General features: G+C 50.2%; 1 protein-coding gene across 1 annotated transcript in view; it reads left to right on the plus strand.

Annotated features, from left to right (window-relative positions):
- The first annotated feature begins 20,605 nt into the window (after positions 1–20,605).
- Sfrp1 (secreted frizzled related protein 1) overlaps positions 20,606–25,914 on the plus strand; it is a 39,918-nt gene continuing 34,609 nt past the window's right edge. The window contains exon 1 of the mRNA XM_050146668.1: positions 20,606–21,159. Within this exon, the coding sequence (XP_050002625.1) occupies positions 20,616–21,159 (544 nt within the window). The 5' untranslated portion in view covers positions 20,606–20,615. The remainder of the gene's footprint in view (positions 21,160–25,914) is intronic.

Here is a 25,914-nt window from a genome sequence, read left to right on the forward strand (position 1 = left end):
CATTCACCTTTCACACCCCACCATATCCATCAAACCATCTATCCGTCTGTCCATCCATCCGTGCATACATCCTGTCTTTTGCTCAGTGTGTGTTGGTTCATCGAGGCATCCACTGAAGCCTCTGTCGAGCATCTATTATAAGTCAGGCAAAACAGGGAGGTGACGCTCTTGATTCTCCTAAAGGACATATGCTAACTGTGACAATCTGCTTGATGGTCAGTCAACAGCTGCTGTGGGTTGCACGAAAAGTCCCAATCTGTCCCCTCCTTGGCTTCGTATTCTCTTCCACTCTGTGACAGGGCTCTGCCGGGTCACTTGGCTTCGGTGCTGTGACACAATTAGAGTGACCATCACTTGTTCTCTTTGTCTTTAGAACCCTGTAACTGTCACCCGATGAAAAATCCTGGGCTGCTTCTAGCAGTGAGAGACGTGGGATTTCATCCTGGAAGCCCAACACCGCCCTGATGCATGGGTAAAGTCATCGAGTGTCAAGGTGTTTATTTTATTTTCTATTTATTTATCTACTCGCTTTCTTATTTACTTTACTTAGTGTGAGTAGTCTCTGATAGTGTGGAAGCTAAAGGACAACCCAGAAGAACTGGTTCCCTGTTTCCACCATGTGGATCCGGGATATTGAACTTAGGTCATCAGGCTTGGAAGCGGACACTTCATTCACTGAGCCGGCTCTCTGGCCCAAGTTGTTCATTTCAATGAGAGAGCTTCTCACTATGCTGGATGGCCTATCTAAGCCTTTCCAACCAAGGGTCTTCCTGCCCCCAAGATCTTCCACTTAAAACGTAGATGTGAATTACCACATTTGGGCTTTCCCAAGAACTCCCTTCTCTTGCAGTCTCTGATATTGACTGAATAGTGACCATTTCCTGGATTTGGTTGCAGATAAGAGAGGACAGGAGGGCAGGTCATCGTCACCAGATTCTGAGGAGGAGAGGAATGCACCAGGTCCCTTCACTAGAGGGATGAGGGGGTCATTTGAGGTATGTCCTTACAGAGGCTCCTGCTGGGAACACACCAGGGAGGAGTTCTTGGCCAACCAGGTGCTTCATTAGCCTCCCCAACCCAGTAGAGTCATGTATTCCTGAAGGACCAGGGTAACTGTGCTGCCATAGATACCTAAGGAGCAACATCTGTTTGCGCATCTAGCAGTCTTCTAGAAGGATAAGACCTCAGTCTCCAATGGTTCCAGAGGTTCATCTATGGATGAAGAGCCCTGTTTACGTAGAGAGGCTGACTGCAGGGTGGCAAAGAATGTCTGTTGGAGTCCTCTGTGCCTTAGTGGTCCCTGCGCCACTGAAAGAGAATGTAGCAGGGACAGAGAAGAACCGGCCTGTGCTCTACCCACTAGGCAGGGTGAAAGAGTGTGATGTCATACAGAAAGGATGCCCGGGATAAGTTTGTTGAGAATGATCATAGTCACATGACTGTAGCAGCAGCTCCGGGTTACTCAGTGCTGTTTGCTTCGCAGCCACCAGACATGAAATTCTTTGTAGAGATTTCTGCCTCCTGGTTCTTGACATTCCTGACAGAGTCTTATGAGTGCCCAGCTTGTGGGACAGCTTTAAGTGCCACCGTTGGAGTCGGCATTAGCGGCTGTCTGGGTGGAAGAGGTGGCGCTCAGACTTCAGATCTGACCTCCAGCCTCCCGCTCCCTGGGCTTCCCCTCCTCTCTGAGGCATTTTTCTAGCCAGCCCTGACAGCCCCTTGAACATTAATATCTCCTACCCTAAATCACCGTTCCCCAGCCTCTACATAATCCTTTCAACTTCTGTTCCTTACCAGCAAACAGTTGAGTCCAGATAAAGGCAGCCCCACTTATCTGCCTGCCAGCCAGTGTGGTGCTGTCCGAGATAACACAGCTTGCCTGAACTCAGCGAGGACTTGGGAGGTCATGGGGAGGTCCTCGAGTACATGGCGTCTTTTTACCTCTTAGGAACCACAGTCATGAAGGTGGCGGATTCAACTACTCCTGTGTATCTGAGTATCTGAGCCTGGTCCCTGAAGGCTAAGCAGCCCCAACAGGTTTGCAGATCCAGAGCTTTAGAAGGGGTTGAGTCTGAAGTGGCCTCCGAGAGGCTCCATGAACTGCGGGCATTATATAGTTTTCATCTGAAAAACCAAATGCATGAAACGATTCTGTACAGGCTTGCTGTTAGAAATAATATTACCGCCGTCATCACCCTGCATACACCCCGGCACCTGATATGACGCTAGGGTGAGCTGCCCCTTCTGTCTGCATTCTCAGGGTACACAGAGAGTCAGGGAGAGGAACATGCCTTGGTCCCAGACCCCCCTGGGCGCAGGTGTAGGTTTCACTACTTCCTAAGTATATGACCTTGAGAAAGTTACTTTTCTGGGCTCCAGTCCCTTATCTGTAGGGAACAGTAATAGTCCCTGTGACACAGCCTCACTATGAGGATTAAATAAGAAATTTCAGGCATGTGATAGAGCTGGCACCGTGCCAGGGTTGAGGGGTGATTAGAGGGAACAGGCATTTGGGACAGAGTGACAACTCTGGGCAGGAGGCTCTCTCCTTCCTGAATACTTCTAAGGGGAGCTGATCTCAACCAGAGGGCAAAGTGGATGGGGTGTAGCTCCAGGGAGCAATGGCCAGGCACATAGCTCAAGTCAGGAGGCAACACAACCGTGGGAGGCCTGGAGAGGGGGCTTCAAAGAGAAGCATTCAGGAGTAGCGGCCAAAGCCTGGATAAGTAAGATGTCCTGGGAGGCAGAAGGAAAGAACCATCCCTGTTTCATGCTTGTTTGGACAGACTGTTCTTCAAGGGACGTGCCTCCGGCTTTCTTGCTTCATCAAAGACTCTGTTAGTTCCTATGGCAACCTGACCAGGGGTTACTGTTATCCCCATTTTACAGATGCAGAGCTTGAGGGCAAGCTCTTTCGTGACTTGTTAAGGTCACAGAGAGCAAGACAGTGTAAAGTGTAAAGGACGGAAGTCTGTGGACTTTCAGAGCTGGAGCTGGGTTCTGGGGAGCACCGAGACCCCGAGGTTTGTCCTGCCTGCCTCTTGCCGGAGCCTGGCTTCAGTGTGCCTGTGTAGTCTAGAGGCTTTGTCACTGTTAGTGACAACCGCCGATGCCCTGGCTGAGGGGACTGTGTGTGGTCACATCTCTGGGGGGTCAGAGAGGAAGGGGTGAAGTAGGTTGATCATCCCTGACTTACAAGGAGCAAGGCAGTGGCTCCTAACAAGAGCGTCTCACTCGGCAGGCCATTTCAGTTGGCCTTTGCGTATTGTTCCCTCAATAAGCTCAGGCCCGTGTATTGAAAACCCCAAAGGGAGGCCCAGGGTGGGAAGGAGGGGCAGGAGAAGCCATTTTCTTACCATCTTTGGAGTGCCAGTGCTCTCTGGTTACTAAGTGGGACTCTGGCAAAAGTCTTATGGCAGCCTTGGGTTTATTCATTCATTTTTCATCCCTAATTCTTCTTAATCCCTCCTGTTTATCTCCTTTGCACCTATCTGTTTACACATAGTATTGTGCAAGACTGTGGGTCAACACACAAGGTTCTTCCCTTGCTCTTTCTGCATTTTTAGTCCAGGAGGGTGCCTAAGCTAAATGCATACATATGACCAATCAGCAAAACTAAAGGGCCGCACTGCAGAGGACAAAAAAGTCGTGTGTAATCAGAGAAGAGATGCTTTAGACAGGGGGCAGAGGATTTGAATCCGGAGAAGGAGGTGAAGGGTTTTCCGTGGATGGAAGTGACGGTGCTCAGCTATTTGAGTAGAGAGAGCTAGGTGGTGGAGTCTGTGGCTATTCGAGAGAAGATGAACAAGATTTGGCCATAGAACAGAGAGTGTTTGGGAGGTGAAGCAGGAGGGAGGGCTGTGAACCAAACCATAGCGGGCTCTGAGGTCAGAAGCAGCTGCAGTAGGCAGGCTGGACCCATTGGAGGTTTCTGGGTGGGTGTGGCATGTGTAGGATTGAGCCGGGGATCACTGTGCTAGCAGAGATGGAGACTTCAGGTGGGCACCTCACGCTTGACTTACATGCCCGTGGATGCATCCACACCCTTCTCACTCCTTAGCCCTGAACAGCTGATGAGATGACACCTAGTTGGGTCTTCTCTTTCCTGCAGAAGCACTTGGAGCAGTGGCCACTCAGAACCACACACATTGACGTTGGGATAGACATGAAAGCAACACCAGAAACATCTGGGTGGCTTTAGTGAAGAAAAGCTTTGACCAGAAGAACCTTCTAAAGCCTCTGGAAGGCTGGTTTTGAGGTGACTAAAGTTTTAAAACTTCATTCATATAAACATCTATTCATTCATTTTATGCATTTATGAGTGTGCTTATTCAAAGATACTTGGTATTGCTATGTTGTCCAGACTGCTCTTGAACTCCTGGGCTCTAACAATCCTTCTGCCTCAGCCTCTAAAGTAGCAGAGACTATAGGTGTTTGTTACTGTGTCTGGCTTGAACCAATTAATTCATTCAGTGACATATAGAGATAATAATTTGTGAATGTAAACCACCCCAAACATCGTGTAGTACTTTCATGTATGTTTAAAGGTATTTTCCACAGTAATCGTTCTCCCCATCCCAGCCCTCATGCCTTGAGTGGCCCTATTAATGGGTATTTTTGCTGTTGTTGTTTACAGTTCACAAGGCTGCCAGCCTGCAAGTGTGCCAACCCTGAGAACTGTTGAGTCTTTAGTTCCTCTCTATAAGCCAAATCCTGCACTCCCCAGAGCTTCCAGCTCCTTGGAGATCACCACCTGGAACTGAATATTGGGTAATTTCAATAAACATTTAACCACCACATACCTGCCCTGTGCCAGGGCCTCCTGATGCTAGACTGGGGCAGGATGGCAGAGTTGTGCTGTAGAGACCCAGAGGACCCTTCCTACAGGCCTTGGGACTAGGCAGCACGGGCACCCCTCAGGTGGCGAGTGCAGCTTGGCAGGCCCCATTCCAGTCTTAAATGATTATCTCATTGAAATCCACTAACAGCACCCTTTATAAAACACCTCTGAGAATTTTTGCCATTTCAATCTACAGATACATGCTTGGGAACATGCATAAATGGAAAACTGTATTAAGAATCTGATGGAGGAGGAATTAGGAGGCTGAGTGCAGAAGAAGGCTGCTTCTACCTTCTCTGTAGCGTTGGGTATGAGGAGGAAAAGCTCCTATAAAAAGTGAGGAAAGCCAGTCAGGATGGGTGTCAGGAAAGCAAAGAATAAGGGGGCAGAGACAAGGCCTGAGCAGGGCGTGGAGGCACGCTGGCTGGCTACAGGAGGGTCATGTCTCAAGCACCTTGGCATTCTTACAGAGCATAGGCTTGGCCCATCCTATGCATACAGCAGGTACCCGCTGAATTCATTCTTGCTTTCTTGTCACTCATGTGGGGACTCACCAAATTTGGGGAAATAACTATTAGATTGAACTTAGGTCTTCTCCTGCCCCTTGGCAGCTCCCCAATACAACAGACGATAAACCTAATTCTTTCGCTTAGATTCTGTGATAAGTTTTAATGCAGTTATAAAAGGGGTTGAGAATAGAAGCCTCCCTTTGGCGGGTTCTGGTGTGTGTGTGTGTGTGTGTGTGTGTGTGTGTGTGTGTGTATGCTTTTACTCCACCCAACCCTCTTGCTCCCATGCAAGAAAACATGGAACATTCTCCTTGGAAGGTCAGTGGTGGCCCGGCCTCCCATTCACAGACTGGAGAAAGAGCATTAATCTTCTTGACAGGGCAGTGGTGGGGGAGGGAAATTTGGGCTGGAATCCCTTAAACTGGGAGCAGAAAGAGTCTTGTCTTATTTGGCTGTGCAAATCAGCTTTGGTTTCTAAGTCCAGGGCATTAAAAACAAAAGTCATCTGGGCTTAAACAAACCAAGTAGCACAATAGAAAACAAATTCCATACTTTATTCCTTTACTGGCAGACAAGGACCAGGTGGAAGGGATTCCATGTCCACACAGGGACTCCGAAGTATTTTTTGAGAACATCGATTTTCCTGGCAGGAGCCAATGAGCAAGGGCGATTGGGGTGAAGGTGGCCTATGCTATTGAGAAGGCAGCGTCCTGCTGAAGCCCAAACATAAGAGCATTTACAGATATAGGTTCTCTCTCTCTCTCTCTCTCTCTCTCTCTCTCTCTCTCTCTCTCTCTCTCTCTCTCCCCACACACACACACACACACACACACACACACACACACACACACACAATTCATAAACTCCAGACAGGCTGGCAGGACCTCTGGTGGCTCTATGGCTAGTTCATTTGGGAGCTCCCAGCCGTGCTGTTCTCTGTTCGCCAAGATTTTGTAGCCCCAGGGCTCACCCAGAAGCCAGGGAGCCCCAGGGGTCCCCACCCTGTGTGTGTGGCAGGGAGAGTCCTTTCTGATTGAGCAGCAGAATTGAGAGCGAGGAGCATGAAGGTGCAGCAGGTACAGATCCAGCGGAGAGGCAAACAGTTGTCACACACAGTGCTGTCCCATGAGCTGCCCTGTGCCCTGCTGGTCTCACGGGGAGCACCAGGAGCCTTCCCCACCTCCTGAAACCTGGAGTCAGATCCACTGAGTGTTCCTCCCACAAACAGGACAGCTGTCTGTCCCTGGCTGTTCAAGGGCAGGCTAGGTCCTCGAAACTTAGACTCTCCCTTGGGAGTTGATAGGTTCGCCACTGGCCACTCAGACCTCAAGCTAAGTGTCACCCTATTGGGAAGACTTTTTCCTATCAAAGCCATCCAGACCTAACCATCCTATGGCATTGCCTGTTTTCGGACACATTTGTGAGTGTCTGGGGTCTCTTGATTTGCCCTGCCAGAAACTGAGCGTGAAAACTGAGCAGAAACTGAGGTGAAAAGCTTGATGGCTCTGCTCACTGTGTGCTGAGCGAAGCGGGGTAGTAGAGACTTGCCCTGTGTCCTCACAGCCAAAGAGCTGGGCACCTTGTCCTCCGGCACGACCACCAGTGTGTGTTGCTAAGTGGTTGGCTAAGTGGTTCTCTGGATGAAGGCTGGAGGCAGCATAGTGGAGAGCAAGCCTGGGCCAGAACCGAGGGAGATGGCAGATCCCGGACTAGGGTCTGGGCTTGTTCCTCGTCTGCTACACCAGTCCTTAATGCAATCTCTTGGTTGTTCACATTCTTTCCTAGTGTGATGCCCAGAGCCAGAGGTGAGAAGGTGGATATTCCTCGGGGCAGGAAACTCTGGCTCAAGGGGGGCCACTTTGGCAGCAGAGGCTCACGGTAGCCGGATACTATGAGGCTGTATATGGAGCCCCCAGAGCAGCATGGCTAATGAGCGACTCAAGAGGGAACAAAGAGGAACTTTCCCAATTATTAATAAGGCCATAGCCCCATCCATCTTAATGAGACAGGGTGAAAAAAACCCAGTGACCAGGCTGCCAGTACACAATAGAATACAATGGAGACCTTGCTTTCCTTTTAAAAGCAGGGAATGAAAGACAGACAGAAAGGGAAAAGCCGTGCAGATTGGGAAACAGTTCCAAGAATCCACCTCTGCTGCCCCCTATAAAGAGTCACCCCACTGTGCAGCCACAGCTGTATGCAAAGGGCAGAGGGCACAGTGGTCCTCTGCTGGCGAGGACATGGAGGAGGGTCAGATGTATAACAGCCCCCACAAGTAGCGGGTACTTCGGCATCCAGGCAGAGCCGGCTTCCTGGGGCCTGACACAGCTCAGCAAGCTGGAAGGCTCCGGTAAGGGCCATGGTACTTGATGCACTAAATGGGTCTCAAAAAGATTTGCCCAAATTTTTGAGCTCCTTTTCCCTGCCACCACTAACGCCATCCCGTCTATCACTGATTTTCTGATAAGGCCGAGCATAGAGCGGCGCACGATTATAATCCCAGCACTCCGGAGGCTTGAGTGTTCTAGGCCTGCCTTGGCTGTGTGGTAAGACAAGAAGGGAAGGAAGGCATGAAGGGAGAGGGGAGGGAGGAGAGGGAAAAAAATAAGGACGATTTTTCCAAGCCTCAGTTCTCAGTTCCTCTACTTGTTAGATATAGGGCTTTGGACAAATTGCCTGATGTGTACGTCCCTACAGTTTCTCCTGACTCACTGACCCCCTTGCTTGCTGAGGTCACATGGGGGCATAAGCAGTTGAGGTTTCTGACACAAGGCAGGTTCCAGGATCTGAAGTTCCCTTGGGCTTGAGAGCAGGCGACCTTGGAGAATGGATCTTTCTGGTGAACCCTGATATCCGGATTCTACACATTATGACTGTATGAACATCTGGAACTAGCAGAACCTGATCCAGATGAGATACTCAGCATCCTTGGAAAGATGGAGGACTTTTCAGAGAATACACTCTAACACGAAACCAGTCAGGGTTTCTTTCAGACTTCAAGGACCAGCTGGAGCCCCTGCTTGCTGTTCTGCTTTGGGGATTTTCTCCTCCTTATAGGAAAGCTGGGGGTGGAGGAAGGAGGTGCCATTTGGTCTGAGGTCTCTCTCTCTCTCTGGTGTTTTGAGACAGGGTTTCTTTCTGTAACATCTCTAGCTGTCCTGGAACCAGGCTGGCCTCGAACTCACAGAGATCCTCCTGCCTCTGCCTCCTGAGTGCTGGGATTAAAGACGTGCACCACCACCACTGGGTGTCTGAGATCTCTTAACAAATGTCAGGACAGTTACACAGACATTAAGTCAGAGTCACAGCACACAGGTATGCAGTATGGAAAGAAGGAAGCTGGTCTCAGACCTGCAGGTTTCCTGAGGACATTCCTGATGGGCGATAATTTGCTGGGAGTGGGCTATGAAGCAGGAAGAACGGTTGGTGTGGTTAGCTAATACAGAAGGTCTCAGATGTGCCTGGGTCCCTGGGATAGGGCAGCTGTGCTTGTATAGCAAACAAGGCCTGACACTCACATGTGGATGTCCTCTAGAGATACTAAACTAGATAGACCCTCATGTGCTGCTCCTGCTCAGGCTTTGGCGGCATTGTGGGAAATCCTCACAAGCCTTTCGAGACCCCGCCTCCTACGTAGACATGCTTCAGATATCCCAGTCACTGAACTTCCTGTCTCCTTCTCAGCCCAAGTGACACCTAGATCCCACAGACTTTCTCCAGGGGGAAATGCCTTTTGACTCTGAAGAAAACCCAGACAAGTGTAACAGCCAAGGCAGACTTTCCCCATCCTTCCGTCCTGGGACAGGATCCAGTCCACATGGGAAAGGTGTTTGCTATGGCAAGTTCTTACAAGATGAACACCTACAGCCTGGGAAAACACATCTGCCAACGCGTTCCTGGTATATGACCCTCAGGGTCTCCCTCTTGGCATGGCATTGCCATGATAGGGTACCCTGGCAGCTCATGAGCCAAGCAGAGGAGGGACAGAAGGGAGGGAGGGAGTTCAGAGGCTTGGTTACCTCAGCAGCTTACTCTGTGACCTCAAGCATGCTGTATGAATCTATGAGCCAGTTTCAGCACTCCTATGCTCCTCTGTCCAGATGTGGACCAGGTGGAAGACATCCAGAACAGCTAGCTGCTTCTTCTTCTTCTTCTTCTTCTTCTTCTTCTTCTTCTTCTTCTTCTTCTTCTTCTTCTTCTTCTTCTTCTTCTTCTTCTTCTTCTTCTTCTTCTCCTTCTCCTTCTCCTTCTCCTTCTCCTTCTCCTTCTCCTTCTCCTTCTCCTTCTCCTCCTCCTCCTCCTCCTCCTCCTCCTCCTCCTCCTCCTCCTTCCTCCTTTTCCTCCTCCTCTTCGTCCTCCTCCTCCTCCTTTAGGAGAGGTCACTAATGGTTCAATGACTACGTGCTCAAGAGGAATGTAGGAGATCCAAGAAGCAGACTGGGGTTAGTGAAAGGCATGGGAGAAGAGCGCATGCTCAAGCAGGAAAGCGAGCCAGAGTGCAACTTGTACCAACCTTGCACATAGTAGGAACTCATTAGCTATTTGTTGATTGATTGTTGGCCTAAGAGTTCTCTCCCTTATTCGCTTCTGTGTGGTCTGGAAGGAAGATGGAGAATACGATTTCACATGCATCATGGAGCGGACAATGGGGGCACTTATCCAGAAAATGTGAACCCTAGATCTTTTGCAATAACCACCCAATGTTTAAAATGAAGTAGGATTTTTAAGAAGCTGTGTAATTGGGGCTAAGAGCCTCGCGTTATTCTCTATACCCTGGATTGATGCTGTTCTATCAATCTCTCCTCTTTCTCAAGAATTAATATTTATTCTCTTACATTATTTACAAAAGGAGTCTATTGTCATTGCAGAAAAACTAGCAGAGGCAGTGAACACTTTAGGAGGACCCTCCCCCAGCATCTTAGATGACAGTTTTTTTTTCTTTTCACGTCTCCTTTTTTCCTTTATTTCATCTTTATTTCTGAAAAGATTCATATCACATTATATGCATATTTGTAGCCTCCTTTCTCCAAATAACACGCATGAAGCCATTCACTCTCGCCTTTACTCAGCCCACAATGTGAGTTGTTGAGTTTTCTACACACTAGAGCATGTTCTATGGGATACAGGAGTGGCGAACAGTAACATCCAGCCTCGGGAAGCATTCGTTTTGTGTTGCTGGCTTGGAAGGTGGCCTGTGTGTATGTGTATGTGTGTGTGTGTGTGAGAGAGAGAGAGAGAAAGAGAAAGAAAGAGAGAAAGAGAGAAAGAGAGAAAGAGAGAGAGAGAGAGAGAGAGAGAGAGAGAGAGAGAGAGAGAGAGAGAGAAAGCCTGTGGTTCCTAAGGAAATCAGAAAATGTGGGCAAGAAAGCCAGAAAATATTGCTATGTAATTTCTAGGAAAGAATGTGGGGCTGGAAGTGAGGGGATGCTTGCTTAGTGTGTGTGAATATAGAAGACCTTGGATCCCCCAGCTCTGGGAGGAAGAAGAGAAGAGGGGAGAAGGGAGAGGAGGAGGGAGGAGAGGGATCAGGAAAGACTATAAAGAAGGAAGGAGGGAGAGAGGAGAGGGAGAGAAGACAGGTGCTAAAAGCATAGCACTGTGAGTCCTGGCTTCGTTTATAAGGTGACAATGGTATCCACAGCAGAAGAGAAAGTCGAGGGACAGTGAGCTGTATATAGAAAGCAGACAACACATCTGCTCCTCTCAGCCACGCCTACCTGGTCACCCTCCCGCCTTCAGTTTTGACCTATAGGAGCTAATTTTCAAAGTTCCACCGGGATAGCTCTGCGTCTAGCATCCACTTTCCTGTTCCCAGTGATCTTTGCCAATGACTCTAACGATCACCAGTTTTGCTTGGGGTTTTTGGTTTTCAAACTATTCTCAGGTAGGATGGTGAAGGGAACCCAGAGGAAAGACTCTTTTAACATCGAATGTCAAGGTTTGAAGAGTCTGAGCTAGTTCCCTCCCACACTAAGAACTCAAGACTTCAGAAGAGGGAAAACATTGCCCAAGGGCATGTGGTTCCCTACAGCTGGAAGCTAAATTCTACCTAGGCCAGGGCTCTTCCATAAGGCAGGTGCCTTTCAGGCTGACACGTGACAGCATGTTTTCTCCTCGTAGCCACTTTAGATTTTTTTCCTGGGGAAATAAAGTCCACGAGAGCCCACCACAGGTTCCAGTTAGTTTGTCTTAAACATGTTCTGTTTTGCCCATTTTCTGAGCGGTAGCCCTTCCCTGCCTCTAGACCCCAGGTCGCTGCCAATGCGAAGCCTAACGCTAGTGTCTGCCTCAAGCACAGGATCCAGGAAAGAGCCTGTGCTCTGGTGTCCAGCAGCCAAGACTCATGGAAGCACCGAGGATGGACTTTGTCTGGCCAGCTCCACACTGCTCCGAGGGGAAGAAAGCCAGTCATTTGGCAAAAATCAGCTCAGTTGTCACCATTGTTCTTAAAGAGGCTGAGCTGAATAGGGGGCTAATGTATTCTATTATACGCGCAGCTCTCACTGGGTGCTGGGGTGAGGATCGCATTCCTCCAGCTCCCTCCCCCAACTCCTAGCTCTGCAATACCCCCTCCAGCTCTAGAGGGGAGCAGCGCAGCACCCAGGAGGAGCCCTGAAAAATGACTGTGAGGGAGAGAAACTGGTAGAACCTTGGAGCAGGAACAAAAAGAGGGGCTGTAGTGATTGAAAGTCTGACGACCAGGGATGCTCATGGTGTGCTTGAGCATGGGATGGGATGAAGACAGGGGGGATGCTGGAGGTAGCTGGTGGCTTCTGTGCAATAGTATGTACGGCCCCTGCCTGTGCCTCCTTTACACCTCATTTCTACAGGGTGCAGTCACCAGTTGTATAGCTGAGCCCACAAACCCCTTCTTTAGAGCCCCTACTCATCAGACACACACATTGCTCTTCCAGGAGACATGGGGCCAGGCACTGCTTTGTCCATCTCTTTTCTAAGGTCAGTCATGCCCAGACTAGGAGAAACAAGAAGGCTAGAAGAGTAAGGGGCTTTGGGGTGGGTGCCGAGTTTGTCACATGGGCCCTTAAGTATGAAAAATGTGGCTCTGAGGCCCCCATCCAGAACTTTTTGGTGGAAAACTAAGCCAAAGGAGGAGAGAAGGAAGGAGGATGAGACTATGGGCTCCCCTGTCATTCCCAAGAGGACCCCAGGTTGAAAGCGTGGCTTCTCTGGCCCCAGGGCTGGATGAGCTCATTCCTCAAAGCTTGTTTTCCTGTTTTGGGACACCAGCGCTATCTGGCTCTTAACTATTCCCTCCCATCCCAGTCATGACCAGTGAACTTGCCCCTGTAGAAACCCGACTCTATTTTATAAAAAGCTGGAGAAAATCAGTTTTTTTTTTTAGAACAGTTTGATGAGGAGCGAACACAGTGATGGAAGTATGTGCATATGGTTGAGAAAGAGAGAGGGAACCAGAAAGAGGGAGCCAAGTACCCCCATTACAGGCATGCCCCAGTGACCTCATTTCCTTCTAGTAGGGCCTGTTTCTTAAGGGTTCGATTCTTTCCCAGTGGAGGCTGGTGATCAAGCGTTTAACACATAGTCCTTGGGACATTTAAGGTCCAGACCGTAACAGTGACTGAGTTATCTCCTTGGGCTAGGTTTCCAATCTCTACCTGGCCGTCACCACAGCTCTGGGAGTTCTGTTTCCCTTGTTATCTTTGCCGGCATCTTTCCTCCTCACTTGGAGGCATTTCGGGGCCAGGGAATGAAGACAGTGTATCTCCAGGTTCTCTCTTCCCCCACGGGACCTGGCTTAAGACCAGGGCCAATGTGTGTAGAAGGTCCACGCATGCTTGCTGACCATTGACCTCTGGAATTAAGGGAGCAGAGGTTAGGAAGCCACAGCCACAGCTGAGCGGCCTCCATGGAGACAGAGAAATTAGACTCCCATGTGAAATCCCCATTCACGGCAGGGAGACGATTCCCATGGGACGGGGTTGGAAATAAAACCCAAAGCTGGGAGTTGAGATGAGCTAGTGCAGGATGCAGAACATTTCATTCTCCAGAGAGAACACTTTTCTCCTGCGAGAGGACACGACAATAGCAATAAAAGCAGCCTGCAGGATGCACGAGAGGATTATGCAGGGACTTAAGGAATAGCCGGTTATATATGTTTTTTGGACCCAAACCACACCAGGGGAGCTCATGCAGACCTTGAAAAGCACGCGCCAAGGCTGAGTGACTCTATTTGGAAAATCGTTACCTGCCTAGCTTTAAACTGCGTGTAAAGCAATTCAGTGGCATGGCTACAGTTAAAACTAAGGAACGAAAGGGCTCGATGGACAAATTATAGTTTTCTGGTGGGACACTGTGGCTTTTCCTGTAACACTGAAGTTGTCAGAGGATTTGACGAAAGGCCATTCTTGTGTAGAGATGGACACTGAGTGTGTGTGATCGGGTGTGAAAGTACTAGATGATACCAGAAGCCTCCACTTCCTCTTCCCGCCCAAGAGTGTGGGTTCGTGCCAACCTCTGAGTTCTCTGGACTCTTGGAGGCTGATGTACCCCCTCCATGCTCGGTCTCATCTCCGGGACAGTGGGCCTCCACAGAACTCCCTGAAGGGCTGTAAGATGGAGGGACGCAGTACTTGAGCTCACAGGCTGACCTAGCCAATGAGTGACACAAATAGGCTGTCCCACCCAGCATGTGGGAGAAGCAGGGGGAGGCACTCCAGCCGAAACCCGGGTGTGGTCCCCAAGGTGGTAATGTCTCTCTCTTAAATGCACATGGGATTTATATAGCTCTTTGCATTGAACGTTCTGATTAAACAGCTCTGGATGGGGCTGGGGCTGGTCTGGGGACCATGTTTTTAATGGCCGAGTGCTAAGAAATAGTAAGAAGTCATCTTGTGGTCTTTACGTTTCCTAACTGCCATGGAAAGTCATGAATTAATGACTGTGACGTTCAGTTTGCTTTCAGTTACCTGAAGAAGAAAAGCCACTGGGTTTGGGTTAAGTGTGCACCTAAGTCTCGCCTAAAAGAATTCGGGGTGGGCAGCTTTAGGTTCCTCCTGTCGTTCTGTTCTACCCCCTTGTATGCCGGGCTTCACATTCGTGCTACCTCCTGGTACTGCATCTGAATTTCTAGAGAAAGCGGAGAGCCAAGGGTTGTGCCCTCAAAGGCTCTCAAGGCTCCAAAGCCATTTGCCTTACACCCTTTCTCCTCGTGGGCACATCCTGAGCTTCCTCTCGGCCCTTTTACCCAGGAGAGTTTTCTTCTGGGCTATCTCATATCCACAGGTTGCCTCTATCGGCTTCTTGGCAGCTGTCTGCACTCTAAGACAATGCTGGCTTAGCTCTTTGCTGGAGCGGCCGATTATCTACTCTGTGCCCTGCCGTGTTCGCTGTTCGTTCTGCTGTCCTCCCATCCCAGATCCCACAGCAAGGCACCTCATGTGCTTGCCTGAGCTAGGACCCCTCCTCTTTCAGAGCTACCCTTCCCCTCCTAGACTCTTGAGAACTCGGGTATGCGAATCCACAGTAACAGGTCACTAACTACCAACCATGCTCCAGGGTTCTCTCTCCAGGAACTTAGCAAAGCAGTCAGATTTAGTGCAAAGTCCAAAGGCCTTTGTTCCTGATTCTAGACCTCCCTGCTCTAGAGTGCTTTGGGGACTGGGCTACTGGCAAGAGCCCTACCACTCTGAATCCATGTGTCTTCTTCTGTGAGATAGAAAGACTGCACTCACAGCAACTCGGAGGCGTTTGCGGAGACCCAACTGTGATAACACACATCAAAGAAAGTTGGGGAGGAGTATAAAAAGGTAGCCTGCTAGAAAGTAGGCCTTGCCTTAACCCAGGTGTGCTGTGGGATGTCTTTCTGTTTGCTGTGAAAAGCGTAGATAAGAACTCTATGGCAAAGCACAGATCAGAAATACAGATTAAATTTAAATGTAAGAACTAAGTGGTAATAAGCCCGAGTCATTGGCCGAACATTTATAATTAATATAAACCTCTGCATGGTTATTCAGGAACTGGTGGGAGGGAGAGAAGTGTCCGGTTACACAGGCCACTCCAGTAGTGGAGGACTGAGGCACTGGACAGTCAGGCAGAGCTGGGATGTGGTTATGGTAGAGAAGACAGCGTTCACAGGGGCAGCGGAGGGCTTTGTGGGGGGGGGGTTGCTCTCTTCCTCCAGCACCTCATCTATATCCCAGTGAGCTTCTGTTCAAACCCTCCACGAGGGATTTGAACATCTGCCCAGCTACCAGTGGGGTTTAGGTAAATTAGCGCATGGCCCTGAGGTGTGTGCTCTGGAGTTGAGCTGTCCCTCGGGGCTGTTCGGGCAGATTTATGGGCCTCCTGTAGCTTCACTTTCACTTCCTGCCAGGATCAGAAGGGTGACTAGTTCAGTTTCCTCAAAACTAGCTCTCCTGCCCCGTGGTGTCCTGTAATGCCGTGAGCCATGAAGCCATGACCTGGAGCCAGGTGTCACACTGAGGGGTCCCCTTCTATGGGCTCCATTCCTCACTCTTAGACGCTGCTGCCAGAAGCTCACAAGACACTTCTCCCCTCCCCCCATACCTTCAGTGCACCAGCCTTGGGATCTGTGTGCCAAGAACTCGGACACCATCTCTTTCCAGGAAGTTCTTTTCTTTGCCTGGAACCAGCTGTTGTTCCCATGACCCACTTCTACTGAGCAACCTCCTCCTTGGGGCAGACAGTGGCAATGGGGGGTGAAACTGATGCCCACAGGGCAGGCTGTGGGGAGGGAAGAGAACCTGCACAGACAGAAGGCTTCCATCTACGGTAGAATATAAGGCACCAACCACCAGTTGCTGTAAGGACCCAGAGCTGGGAGGTATTTCTTTCCTGGAAGCGGAAGAAACCACAGGAGCTGCTGCTCATACTTACTGCCTTGATTCTCAGAAATCTTAGTGCAGCATCAGTGCCCAGAGGCCGTGCTCCGCCAAGTCTGTGCTTTCTACCACCCTCACGTGTATTGCCAGGATGAAGGGCCTGAGTATTCCATGTGTGTATCTGGTGCAGTGCCAGGAGCTGGGATGCAACTCATGCTGGCAAGGCATACCAAGGTCTTGCTCTCTGTAAACTCACAGACGTGCAGCAAATCCTCAGAAACCGGCAGGTATACATTGTAGAAAACCGGCAGTTAGACACTGTAGACATCAGAGCTGATGTGAGGTGGATGGGTGCCCTGGATGCCTAGGATGTGGGGGAGGAAGGGAGGAAGAGGGAGGGAGGAGAAGAGGAGAAGGGGGAAGAAAGAGGGGGATGGGGGGATTAATCAGATTAGGAATGGAGGAGGAAAGTGATGGAGAGGGGATCAGGCATGGCAGCCTACAGGAAGCTTCACCAGAAGGAGGAATAGATGGGGCTGCCAAGAAAATATACAGGACACCCAGTGAAATCTGAATTTTAGATAAACAGTAAATACATTTTTTAAAGCAAAAGTATGTCCCCAACTATTGTATGAGACGTACTTACACTACAAGTTATGCATTGTTTAGCTAAACTTCAAACCTGACTGGGCATCCTGCTTTTATTTGTAAGTCTGGGGACCACAGAGAAAAATGCACATGGGAACTACAAATGGACGGGGTGGGGAGGGGCAGAGGGGGCAGGAGGAGAAGCCAAGCTAGCACGCTGGTGTCTTAATGCAGCTGGACTTTACCCAGGAGACAGTCCAAGGGTCACCGAGGGTTTAAATCCTAGAAATAGCCAGCTATTTTTACTTCTATCTTTACAAATTCGTGTCAAATTGTGCTATTTAACTCTAGTTCCTTCTTGAGGATAGTGCTTTGGGCCACAATTCATATGTTTGTAGACAAATTACAACATTCAGGAATGAATAATTGTTCAAGTTCAACTTGACAAAGACTCCTCTGGAGATTGAGGAAGTGTATCTCTGAGCAAACAGGCGGGGACAGTGCCCTTAGCCTTTTCCTCCAGGGAATGGCTGAAGTTGTCTTCCTAACTCTGAGCCTCAGACTCTCTTCTGACTTACACTGGAGCCACCACTACCTGGCCATAGGCAGGAAGGAGTACTTGGATGACGGGCAGCTATGCCGATCGGTGTCTGCTGATCTTATTCCTCAGTGGCCTAAAGATCACTGGTGAGTGAAATGCTAAGGAGATAGAAGAGGAGCCAGAGCGGAGGCAGGATTCTCCTCTCCAGGTTTTAAGTTCTCTGCGTGGAAGAGGCCACCAGCTAGGTCCTGGGAGGCCCCTCAGTGGTCCTGGTTTCCTGTCAGCTTTGAGACTAGTAAATGCCCCCTTAAACTGATATGAAGCAATAGGCGTGGCACTTCCCAATTTCCATGAGCAGGGGTGAAAGTAGAGCTTCATTTTGTCCCTGCTCACTTGAATTATTAGGGCAGGAGGAAGCCACGGGCTTCTCCTGGTTTATAGTTCTCAGACTCAGAAACCAAGGTTTCTGGGAGCTGTGTTAGGACAGTAGCATTTTAAACATTTAAAAAAGATTTAAAGCATTTAAAAAAATTCTTTGTTCTAGCACTTTCTCTTGTATATACACTATCGAGAAAGGGAGATTAGATATTGAAGTGTACGGTCTAGTGTTGCAAGATATTTGATTACACTGTGTACAGATATGTCACCCTGATTGGTTTAATAAAAAGCTGAGTGGCCCAATAGCTCGGCAGGATCTGCAGGCAGAGAGGACCCTGGGAAGAAGAAGAGAGAAACACAAGGGCACAGAGCAAGCAGCATGGGCACTCCAAAGTAAAGGTAACTGAGCCGCGTAAAAGAAATAGATGAAAAGAAACGAGTTAATTTAAATGATAAGAGCTAGTTAGAAACAAGCCTCAGCTATTAGCCAGTCTTCATAATTAATAATAAGTCTCCTTGTCGTTATTGGGAAGCTGACGGTGCCGACAAAAAAATCTGCCTGCAGTCTAGTGATGAAAATTAGAACGTAGGTGTGGTCGGCCTCGGCTGACGCTGTCCTGCAGTGTGGCTTCCGGGGACACTTTTCATGTCAAGCGGGATGGACGTCTATCAGCAGGGTCAACACTCAGCCTTTCCTTCCCAGCTGGTCCTTAGGAGGACTCAGGGAAATACAACCGTTGACATTCCTCATCCAACCTGACAGTTGTGTCCCCGGCCTAGTGCCAGAGTCAACAAGGCCGCCAGGATGCAGACCAGTTCTTCCTGTGAACGGCTTTGTGCAGTTGACTCTCCACTGGGGACTGTGCAGCCATCACACCTCACCTGCATGCATTGCCAGCACTGTAACAGAGGGTAGACCCAAGGCCTCCTGCTGTTGGGGAGAATTGCACACAGGTGAGAGAGGGGTGGGCTAAATCTCCATTCCACGCTAATCTTTCCAATGAGCAAGCAAACAGACACTTTAGCTGGAAAGAGGGTCTAGCCTGGGGAGAGAAAAAGAACCTTCTAGCAAACAGTTTTAGCCCTGACCGTTGCTGAATTGAGACAAGGTGCCAGGCCTCCTGCCTCTAGGCTCTGTGAAGGATGTGGTTCCCCAGCTGCTCAGGCAGGCCAGCACTACAGACTGTTTCTTGATTAACCCCTGGCCATCCACAGCCATGTTCTGCACGACCTTTCCCTCTACCCAAATAGGCCTGTTTGGCTTTGGGCACCTGTCACTGGCCCGGGAAGGACAGACGTGTTGGCCATCTGCAGCCGCTTCCCGATTGTGTGATGGAGTCCCAGCGTCAGCGTGCTGGCTTTAAGAAAAATATCCCTGCATCTTTGCAAGCTCCAGGGCTTTTACTTGGAACCAAGAAATCAGGTCTATAGAGTTGAAAATAAGAGTTGCCAGAGTTCTATAAACAAGTCGCCTGGGCCAGCAGCACCTCCAACTGTGTCTTGCCTCGCAACTAGGAGTGGCAGTCCATTTGCCGCCAGTGTGGCGCCACAGGGCATCCGTGGCTACCCCTCCAGCCACGCTGAAGGACACAGCATGTGGAGACCCAGAGAACTTCAAGAACTGCTTGTGCCTTCTCCGGCCATTCTGGATCACCCCCTAGCTCTCTGATTCTAAGGCAATGGAGTAATTCCCAGGAAGTGACTAGTGGGGTAGGGGAGCCCAGGGGACAGCCCACCTATTCCTGCCTGCTGGGCTTCTGCCTTGTTGAGCAGTGGTGGAGACATCTTTGGTTTTGACCTAGACTACCTGTGAGTTGGCGTGTATATCTAGCTCACTGATAGAGTTGGTAACCACCCAGACCCGCTGATAAGTGTTCATGTGTTTTTTAGTGCTTTGGCTTTCTAATCCACAAATATGTCAGCATGTGTGTGTGTGTGTGTTCGTGCAGATATGTCTTCCGCTGATCTGGGACTTGCGTTGGGTCTTGAAAATATCATTTAAAAAATGTAAGCTGTCCTCCAAAACTCACACCTATCCAAGCAGTATTGTCCTCCACAGTGAGCTCCTTTCCCCCTCTGCCTCCTGTCACCTGGAAGGGGGCTGCGGTTTGAACACAGCCACGAACACCACTTTCTCATAGACTTTGCAAAAGCCCAGGCTCATTTGGGAGAATTTAAAAGACCTATTTCCTAAGTTCAGCCTGCTCATCCGAGTAGCTGAGAAGTACATAAGCGGCACAGAATAAACCGTGGAGCGGAGAGCTGCTGGTCTGTTGCGCTGTTGCTTGGAATTGGGAAAACATGTAAAAGAAAAACAGTCTTCACAATCGCATCAATTTGCAAGTATGATGAAAATTCCTTTTTTTAAAACAAACCGACTCACATTAATTACAGCGTTCAACATCGTCTTTATCCATCGCACGCTTTAACTACTCTCTTCTCTCAGCATTTGCCTTCTTCGAAGTATTTGCTTAGTTTTTGCTTTTGCTTTTTAAGGGGTGTTGACCTGTGTCTAGTTCTAGAAAACCGATCCCTCTGGCCGGCGCGGCGATTGGTTAACAGCGCGGCTGACTGACGCGGTAAGGAGAGCGGCTCCCGGCAGCGCCGAGCTGATTGGCTGCGCGCGGGAGATCCAGGGCTCGGCCACCCGCACACCGCGCACTCGGGCTGCAGCGTCGCAAGTAGGTGCAGCCTCCCGCAGCCCGCCGCGCCTCCGCCAGCCGGGACGGCACTCTGTCCCCTGCGCCCCCTGCCCCGCGCCAGCCTCGCCGCGGCCTGCGGCATCCGTGGCCCCCATCGTCCCGAGACCCGGGGAGCAGCGCGCGGCCGCGAGCCGGACGGGGCCGGCCACTGCGCCTTTGTCCCCGGAGGCTCCGGGAAGTTTGCAGCGGGACGCACGAGTGAAGGCAGCGCGGGCAGCCCCGACGTCGCCGAGCAGCATGGGCAGCGGGCGCAGCGCGCGGAGCCGCGGCGGGGCCGCCTCGGGCTTGCTGCTGGCGTTGGTGGCCGCGCTGCTGGCCGCAGGTTCGGCCAGCGAGTACGACTACGTGAGCTTCCAGTCGGACATAGGCTCGTACCAGAGCGGCCGCTTCTACACCAAGCCTCCGCAGTGCGTGGACATCCCGGTGGACCTGAGGCTGTGCCACAACGTGGGCTACAAGAAGATGGTGCTGCCCAACCTGCTAGAGCATGAGACCATGGCAGAGGTGAAGCAGCAGGCCAGCAGTTGGGTGCCGCTGCTCAACAAGAACTGCCACATGGGCACCCAGGTCTTCCTCTGCTCGCTCTTCGCGCCCGTCTGTCTGGACCGGCCCATCTACCCGTGCCGCTGGCTCTGCGAGGCCGTGCGCGACTCGTGCGAGCCGGTCATGCAATTCTTCGGCTTCTACTGGCCCGAGATGCTCAAATGTGACAAGTTCCCTGAGGGCGACGTCTGCATCGCCATGACGCCGCCCAATGCCACCGAAGCCTCGAAGCCCCAAGGTAAGGGTGCTCCTTCCCACGCCTGCTAGCTCCCGCGTCCAGCCGCACTGACCCGGGCTGCAGCGGGGAAAGCCGGGGAGCTGCGCACTGCAGCCCACCAGGTGTGCAGACCCGATCCCGAAAGCTTCTAGGAGGCCCTGGGTCACTTGGTGCTTCTCCTGCCCCAGGTGCCCTGAGATTGCTGGGGGAGCCTTGGCCCGGGACGGGGGTGGGGTGGGGGTTGGGGGTGGCGGACTACCTGGAGCTGCCCTTCCTGGGCTCCAGTCTGGCGTTTTCTATACCTGAAACAAAGCTCAGCCAGAGTTTTCAAGAAAAGGAGGGTGCTTATCCTAAGCTTTAAACTTTTGAAACAGAGACTGCTCCCTAAGAAAACAACTCGCTCAAACGGCAGAAAACTCAGAGACTGAGGGAAAGCTTTGTTTATTTTCATAAATTTGAAAAGTATTTTTCCCTAAAAACAAAACAAACAGCAACAAAACATCCCTTCTCCTTAGTTCATCTTCCCGTCGTTTTGCAGAACTGGCTGAGGAGAGGAAGTTTAGGAAGAGCCACTTCTGTACCTTCACCTTGCATTTACCAAATCTAAGGGGTGCAAAAATCTCTGGTCCATCGTCCTTGCCTTCCCCCTGAGCCTCCCATTCACACAAATCCTTAGGTAATTAGAAAGATAAAAATGTAATTAGCTCATTGTTTATCTCCTCCTGGGGGGTGAGGACCTGCAAATTGGGCGCTTCAAGTTCTGAACCCTGGGGGAGCAGAATTTCTTCTGGAGACCCAGGATTTAAAGGGAAGGGTTTTTTGTTTTGTTTTGTTTTGTTTCTTAAATGTGAGAAGGGAAAAAATCTGGAGACTCTAAAACAAAAACAAACACAGAACCCAAAGTAGTTAGCGTGCAGCAGGAGCAGGGCGGGGGCAGTTACTTGGGGCAGGGTTCTTTTTTTGTGAGTTGAGGCTCAGGAATCACAGATATTCTTGTCCAGTGGCCTTTATCACAGAAGAGGGCACCCCAAGGCCATTTCTGAAGACAAAACTTTAACTTATCTTGAAGTGTTGATTGTCTTGGCTTTCTGAGACAGGGTCTTAGTGGCTTGGTGTGCAGCCCAGGCTGGTCTTGAACACAAATTCCTCCTGTTTCAGCCTCCTCAGCTCTGGGATTACGGGCATGTGCTGCCAAGTGCTTCTTGTTTAGTGCCTCATTTGGCTGCCTCAGAGTGAGGACTGGGGTAGCCGTGAGGAAAGTTTGAAGGCTCCTATTCATTCTAGGGAGGAAGGTAGGTCCAAAGTGATTGCCCTCGTCTGGCATGGGCCCCAGCCTGTAAGGTAAATGGTAGCCCTGGGCATCCCTGTCCTCTGGGCTGGTATGTGCAGCCTTTTGAGACAGCTCGCTGGGGGTTGAGCCTTTCCTTAGACCACAGCACTGTGTCTTCTATCCCCATTGAGTCCACCCCCCCCCCCCCCAGACCACAGTTTCCTTCCTAGCTCCTGCCTGCCAGGAGAGCCTGTGGCCAGTTTTGCTTGTGTTCTGTCCATTCCCCATGGTCCCTGATTGATTGCCCTTTTCTGGGGCTATTGGTGGGCACACAGTGGAACCCTGTGGGAAGCAGCTTTGTGTAAAGTGGCTGATGTTTGGGGGTGGTGCTGTTTCTGAGGACCTCCCAAACCAGTCCCTCCAAAAGACTGGCAGGGCAAAGGGCACACTCGCCCTGACCCCATTTCTGGATGCTTTTGTGTGATCCGGTTTGACCTTGCCTGGAGCTCAGGTGGAGCAATTCTTTGCTGAATAAAGAAAACATTCTCTCTCTCTCTCTCTCTCTCTCTCTCTCTCTCTCTCTCTCTCTCTCTCTTCCTCTCTCTCTCTCTCTGTATGTGTGTAGTGTGTGTTTGTGTTGTCTGGCAGGAATGTGACTGCGGCTCATTTTCTTTAAAGCGACTGATTTTTGTGAGTTACCAGTGTCTCTCCAGAATGACAAACCATCACCATCAGGGTGTCCCCACATGCTGTGTACCCCCCTTTGCCCTGCAGGGCTGCCAGACAGTCAGCTGACTGTTAAGCTGGTGTGTGTATAGAGGAAGGTTAAAGCAGATTAGATTACTGGTCCTCAGAACCTTAGACTGGTGGCCTCGGAACAAGACCTGGGACTGGGATGCTAATAAGTTCCATACAGGTGCCTTACTCTGTTTCTCATCCATCCTGTATTCTTAAAACTGAAATCTCAGATTCTCAACACAGCATTACATCTTAGCATACACAGGAGGATTGGGAAATTCTTTGTTACTAAAGGTAAACTTGCTCATGAGCGATGAGCCAAAGACTTGGATTTCCTCTCTCGCCAACAGCGGCTGCTCACGCCACCTTGGCTTCTGTGACGGGGAAGGTAATTGTCCTGTCCATCCCAGGAGACCGACTTCTAGATCTTGGACACACACTAGACTAATTTAGTAAGTTGTCGTTCTCCTTCCCGGCCAGGTTTCACCGAGTTGTATGAATGAGCCCTTCTCGTCCAGTTGTGTTGTTTAGGCATGTTGTGCATTAAGTCATAGACTGGAGAGGCCTGGGAGCCCCTACTTCTCCCAGAAGGCGCCCTCTTCTCTCCCCTTAGTGAGCTAGCTGCCCAAGGGAAATCAATCTCCCTGCCTTTCCCTCCTCCCGTCTCTCCACCCCCTCCTCTTCCCCACTCTCTCCACTCCCAATGCTCATTGATTTTACCGAGTCATCTTCGTCCTGATTCCAGTGTTGGCTTTCCCCTCTAGTTTCTTGTAAGCATTACCAACGTGCAAAATCTCTTAGTCTTTATTCACTGTCTTTACGCTTTCCAGCTAGGATGTGGTTTACCTGTCCAATGAACTAACTCTCAGTGGATTGATTCCTCCTGTGAGGTCGCCTGGCAGGGCCCCAAAGACACACGAGGGGCAGAGATTAATATTGCATTACACATTCTTCTCTCTCTGGCGAAAGCTGCTCAGCTCCTGGCTGCAAGTATCGAGAAGAGGGAAAGCCACGCTGAACATAACCGGTGACCCACCCCCACCTACCCTGCGCCTTCCTCACCAGCAGCACTGATACTGTGCTTAAGGGCCATGCACAGGCTGAGACATCTGTCCTGTTGGGGTGCAGAGCCATAGAGGGCCAGTAGAATTGGGGGTGTATGAAGGAGACCAATAAGACTTGCTCTTTATGTTTGGATCCCTTGCTGCTTCTTTGCTCAACAGTTTATACCTTGAACTTTGCAACGTGATAACTTCTATTAACAAAGAAAGGCAACCATAAAAATTACAGCTAGGAAACCTAAACACATAGTTCATGTTCCTATTATAGGTCACATGGTCCTGTCTATAACTTCCTTTCCTTTTTCTTTCTTTCTTTACATGGAAGCAAACACCATGATGGAGACTTCTGGGTAAGAGGTTTTCGTTGTTGTTGTTGAGAAACATTACTTCCAGAACCCAATCTCAAGCTCTGGGAGCAAAACAAACATATTTCCAACATCTGGCCCAAAGAGTTTTGCTAGCCTCGCCGCCCCCTCCCCCAACTTTGAAAGGTATATGTGGAGAGAAACTAGTGGATACAGACTAAAGGTGTGTTCCCAGTCTTGGAGGGAGAGGGCTGGGGATCAGCTGCATCCCAGCCCCACGGTGCCCATATCAGTGCCCAAGCCACGGGGAAGGGGGAGGGAGAAGAGATGGTGTTGGTGAGCCACAGGCGACAGGAAGTGGAAGGGAGCAAGTGGAGGTGCTCAGCACCCCAAAGCCACCTTGACTGCTGTCTCAGGGCGACTGCCTTTCAGCTCCAGCTGGGATCTGGCTTTCAGTGTCCAGGGTGTCCGAAACAGACTCTGTTTAGTGTACTTGTGGTTTTCTAGGTCATCAATAAACTGTAAATTGTTTGATAGACAATGAGGAGGAGAGATTATAGGGAGATGATAGGCTACTTCTACCCTTGGTTTCTCCTGTACACTCTTTCTGCCCTTCCAAGGAGGCCTTGGAAGCCACCTCCCACAGGGGCCTAGCTATCTTTCAGTTACTTGTCCTGCATATGTGCACGTGTGTGAACATACACACATACACACACACACGCACACGTGCATGCACGCACGTATACACATGTGCATGCATATGCACATGCAAATACATGTGCATGCACACATACACACATGCAAACACATCCATGCACGTGCACACACACGCACCATGCACACTCCTCTTCAAAGCACTTCATGAAAGATCATCTAAAGGGCTTCCTCCTCCTCTGCTCTGTCCTCCATTTGGTGACTCCTGCTAACCCCTCCCCTCCCCCGCTTCACAGCCTGCTTTCTGGAGTCCCTATGGCGCTTCAGAGCCCTGGGCTTGAGTAATTGAGTATGACTGTTCCCTTGGTCCTTGAGACCTGGTCAAATTGATAGGCTGTCTTGTTCAGGGTTTGCAGATAGGAAGGGGGCCCGGAATCGGGGGTGGAGGGGTAGATAAAGGAGAGGGAAGATCAGTTTTGGTTTATAAGTCAGCCTTTTATCTTTCAGATACTCATAGCAGCCTGGACCTGCCCCTACCTACCTCAGATAGCATAGATTAAATCATCGTCACATCCAACATATCTAGGCCAAATGTTTGAAGAAAACATCCATCTGTTTACACGCCCTTGATCCCTTTATTGCCATTGGCTGGACGCCTTTCCAGAATCCCAGACTTTTAGCCCTTGTTAGCCTGGCCCCCATCTGCTCCCTTGCCTAGGGGTCCCCATCACCATGACTTACAGCTTCT

Source organism: Alexandromys fortis, unplaced genomic scaffold (assembly GCF_014885135.2).
Source record: "Alexandromys fortis isolate MF-2015 unplaced genomic scaffold, M_Fortis_MF-2015_v1.1 scaffold_55, whole genome shotgun sequence".
Lineage (NCBI taxonomy): Eukaryota > Metazoa > Chordata > Mammalia > Rodentia > Cricetidae > Alexandromys > Alexandromys fortis.